At 35.8% G+C, this 4,873-nt stretch overlaps 1 protein-coding gene across 1 annotated transcript; it reads right to left on the reverse strand.

The window, feature by feature from the left end:
- Positions 1 to 1,956: 1,956 nt before the first annotated feature.
- Positions 1,957 to 4,480, reverse strand: LOC127417565 (microsomal glutathione S-transferase 2-like). Its single transcript, XM_051657566.1, has 5 exons — positions 4,421 to 4,480; positions 2,727 to 2,827; positions 2,398 to 2,468; positions 2,180 to 2,261; positions 1,957 to 2,068 (listed from the first exon to the last, which is right to left on the reverse strand). The coding sequence occupies exons 1-5, from the start codon at positions 4,478 to 4,480 to the stop codon at positions 1,957 to 1,959; spliced, it is 426 nt and encodes a 141-aa protein (XP_051513526.1).
- Positions 4,481 to 4,873: the final 393 nt, after the last annotated feature.

The raw sequence follows: 4,873 nt of genomic DNA on the forward strand, positions 1-4,873 counted from the left end.
GCTATTTAGTGTTTTGAAATAAAATAAAATCAAAGGAGCCTTTTACCCCGCTGAACATTTAGCCCCGTTGTACCTTTTATATATATATATATATATATATATACAGTATGTATATGTACATTTCTTGCTGCCTTTAGTTTTAAGAAACAGGGTCCCTGCAAGGGGATCTTCATATTTGGGGGTCCTTATATCAAAAACTTCGAAAGCTCCTAAAGTAGCAGACATACTGTATTGCTTTTCATTGTTTGATTTTGGCAAGTATAAATTTAAATTATTTTAATAAAGTCAAAGATCTCATTAATTAACTGTTAGTGATTTAAGACTAGTAGAGACCGGTTGAAAGAAACCCCTTCTTACAATTAAATCTAAGGGTTTCTTGCAACAGGGCCTACACGTACTATTTCTTTCCTGGCTCAGTTAAGAATTAACTGTTGATCAATGTATGACCTTTATGGAAATTCCATTATGTGTGCTCTATCATTGCTACATTTTCCCATGATTGTTTTATGAGTGTTACAATTCAAACAATTACGAACCCGTTAAACACATTTGAAAGGAAATGAATTGTTCTACTAGTATTATAAGCATAAACTTCCATCAATCTGTTTCAGATCTTCTCAGTTAAACAGAATGGTCCAGATTGCGAAGACGTTAGTCCTTCTCTGCATGCTGATCGGATGCTCACAGGCTTTTCCGTCCCATCATGTCTTCGCTAAAGATACAGCACTTAAAGTATCTGAGGATGCTGGCAGGACAGACAGAGGAAGACGTTTTATGCTGTGTAAGTACACGCCTCCTTGAACTTCATTTCTGAAATAAGTTACTCTGTGATTTAAATGAATGCAATACCCTGTCTGTCCCGCAGGTCATTGATGTAACTCCACCAGTGTGCCATGTGGTAAACAAGAGTTTGCAGTGTCCTTAGATTTTATCAAGTGAAAATGCAATATGTTAAGTGACTTACATCTTGACAGATGATGTCAATGATTCAGGAATCAGTGCCTCCGCTATTGCTGCCACTGGTTTTGGTGAAGTCTATGTTACCCGAAATATTACTTTTAATATAAATGGCTACAATGCAACCCTTGTGACTTATACTGGCTCCTGCTGCTTTACTGAGGTGGAGATTATTGTGGTGGACAAAGCGGGAAATGGGGAAGTGTCCCTTTAACGTACAACATCCCTCCACCACAATCAAACCAATGACTGTCAAAATAATAATAATAATAATAATAATAATAATAATAATAATAAAAACAGGACTCAGTTGTGTCATATAACACAATAAAATCCAAAATACTAATCTTTAATATTTAATACACATCCTGACTAACAAACACATGTATGTATTTACTGCAAAGTTAATGTACTTGTTAATGTAACAGTATGTATTTTTATTTATTCTAACCTTTTATTTTACTTTAAAGTCCAATAGCCAATGGCAGCATTAGAGGGTGGCCAGAGGTGGCAATGGCACCCTGACTGAAAATCCAGCATCACATATAAATCAATTACACAAAATATTCATAAATATTTACCAATGCCTCTCATCTGGTGAATAATTTGAACCTTGGATGTAAAAATAGCCTGTGATGAGTTTAAACCATTAGCAAATGCGCAAGGTGCAATGCATGATATGTTGTTGATGTCTTCTTGACCCAGAGCTATTTGTCAAAATCAAGTAATTTTAATCTCTGGTTAAGTAGAATATTATTTTGGCTCAGGTGATATTACTGTTAATAATTATTGTAACAAACATGCTATAACAAAAAAATGCCTCTAAAGTTCAATGATCTAATCTAAATATTCAGATTTTTCTTTGTAAACATGCTCATTCACAATGGTTAACAAAACACACAAAACAATATCAAGTATACCTGAAACATCCAAAACATGAGCCTCTTTTATGATAAATTGCAATATTAATTATTTATAAATATAGATTCATCATTTACTTTAGAAAAGTTTGATGTCGTGATATTTGTCCAAGAATGATTGAATGATTCCAACAGAGGCCATCCTACATAGGATTAATATGGCACACAAAACCAAGTAAAATCCTGGCAATCTAGAAACAAAAACAAGGTTGAGCTGTAATGTGCACATGTTTAAAATATAAGAACATGTTACAGAATTTAGAACTTACATATAATGACTTCCAGAATGTTTTGGTTATTACCTTTTCTTGGTTTCATTTATATAGCCAGTAAAGTACATCTCTCTTCCCACAATATACAGAAGTCCTACAAGAGCAGCAAGTACTGTGAAATCAGGGAAAAATGTAGTTCTTGTCATTGGCTAAGGTTTTGTGCAGTTGCTCATTTCTATTGAGAAAATCCAATATAACAAATTGTATTACTATATCACTGTTAAACAGATCCATACTGTATAACATACCTTCATTGCAAAAGATGCCAGAGGTCCACAATACCACCAAGAAGATGGGATACAACTCTACACCATTCTGGCTAAAGAAATAGAGGCAGGACATATTTGAGATATTTTACTAAAATATGTACTAAAATAATAACTTGTTTGTACATGTATATTCAAGTTAGAATTACCTGTGACATCTTTGTTACACTAATCAAAACAGATTTTTTTTTAACATTTCATATATGAATGATAGGTGTGTAATCTGAAGTGTTAAGTATGAAAAGCATAATGAAGCAGATTATAATAATTATAATATTTTAGCCTGGAATCAAAAAGCTCCTTGATCTTACTGGGTGCGAAATGTCCTTTCAAACTCAGCTGGTCCAGTAACAGAAGGTGGCAAAATTTTATGCTTCATCCTAGACCAGCCCACAAGTCTTGCCTGAAAACCTAAGGAAATTCAAACAGTCTTATTCTGCCACACAGTTTTACACATGTATTGCTACAGTCTTGTTATGGAGGATGCACAAAAGGAATGTCCGTCTCCAAACAAACGCTCTCTCACAGGATCGTTGATGCGATCACCCTCGCTTACGAATCACAGGGTGCTAATTCCCCTATCGGTGTCAAAGTGCATTCAACCAGATGTATGGCCTCTTCATGGATGTGGACAAACGGTGTGTCCTTACAGGACGTATGTTTGGTAGCAGGATGGTCCTCACAAAACACATTTGCAAGGTTTTATAACTTGGAGGTGGTGTCCATCTCCTCACAAGTCCTCTCTGTATAGAGCGCATCATACATTCAAGCGGGTGAGCCCAAGCCCTTATTGTGGGCTACAGATTATTATCAACACAGCCACCTAATAACATGCTGTTGAACTGCCTCTTTAAAAGTCATATGCACTCCCATAAGAAATAAATCCTTCTTTCCCAACCTTGTTGTGAGAGGGTTAATAATCCATACTGTGAATATCTATATGGTTCATATAGATCCCAGACTACACTAATTTCCATCTAGCATCCGCCACGTGGGACTATTTATATACACTTTAATATGACTTATAAGTCATCGGCCTGTGGCTCCTCAAGAATATCTCTATTTAGTGTTATAACTCTGGGAGTGTAATGTCACGTAGTGCGACGTGATGGGATATCATTCCCCATAGTACTTACAGCAATGTTGAGTGAACTGAATCGACAGGGAACATCTCCACATGTAACCTCAGTTCCCTGAGATGAAGGGAATGAGATATTGTGAAAGCTGGCCGCACTACTAGAATTTCATAATATGAGTGACTCAGTCTTGTTCCTCAGTCAGAAACTTCTGAAGAAATGGTAACTGAGCACCTGCTTATATAGGCCAGCTGCGCACTTAAAGGGACGGGGCTCAGACACCATTGCTAATCAGATGATTGGAGTGATTGTATAAGAGTTTCAACAAGGTCGTGTGAAGGACACTCCCCATAGTGCTTACGGCAATGTCTCATTCCCTTCATCTCAGGGAACCGAGGTTACATGTGTAACCAGAGACATTTCTGATGCCATTGTAGAAATTCACCATTCACAGTCAGCCATGATTAATTCAGTCTTTGAATGAAAGCATCTAATAACAGGACTGTTACTGTGATTCAGTGAGTAGTATTTGGCTGGTCATGTGATCCTAACATGGCAGCCCCCATGAGGGGAACCTCTATGTAGAATAAAACAGGTTTTTCAAGGTTGCTGATATGACTGGAGTCTTCATATCATGTGAGTGTTCATAATTTTATACATATGTTTCCAAATTACTATTAATTTCTTTAGGCGTACAACTTTATTAACAAGGAAAAAAATACTGATAGCACATATAAGGTATTTACTATATGATTCAACAATTTTAGTATTATTATTTAGGCTATTATTATATTACATATGGTAGTATTTGCCAATGTGAATACAATCCTCAAAAGACAACAGACAGTAAAGCCTTGTCCTTTAGGGAACGTTGTTCACATTGTATTTACATTGTGGGTGTTGTGTTGATGAAGAAAAAGATACTTATCCATGTGGAGTGCAGACAGTATGGACATAGCTGCGAGAAGAACTGGCAGATCAGAACCCATATTTCTATGATCCAGAAAAAGGCTTGTTTTTGGAAGAAGTCTCACCACAACTGTGTCAGGTCAGAATTCCAGAATTACATTTGCTCTGCCTATATGGCTGAGCTACAGATCTGGAAATACTTGAAAAAAGTTAATGTGTTTGTTGTTAGACAGCAGCTGTTTTTGCTTATTGAAGATAACTTGATTGTTGTAGTGTATTTAATTATTTCATTTTGTGTAATGAATAAGCTGTAACACCTGTGATGATAACACATGTGACAAATTCTCTTAAAAGATTAATTTTTATGATGGTGTCAGTTGCATCACAAAATACACACCATTGATCTGACTAAAATCAATAAATCATACTATTACATTTTTTTTCAATACAAATCTTTCACCTGACCATTAAAC

The sequence above is a fragment of the Myxocyprinus asiaticus genome, chromosome 27, assembly GCF_019703515.2.
Source record: "Myxocyprinus asiaticus isolate MX2 ecotype Aquarium Trade chromosome 27, UBuf_Myxa_2, whole genome shotgun sequence".
Lineage (NCBI taxonomy): Eukaryota > Metazoa > Chordata > Actinopteri > Cypriniformes > Catostomidae > Myxocyprinus > Myxocyprinus asiaticus.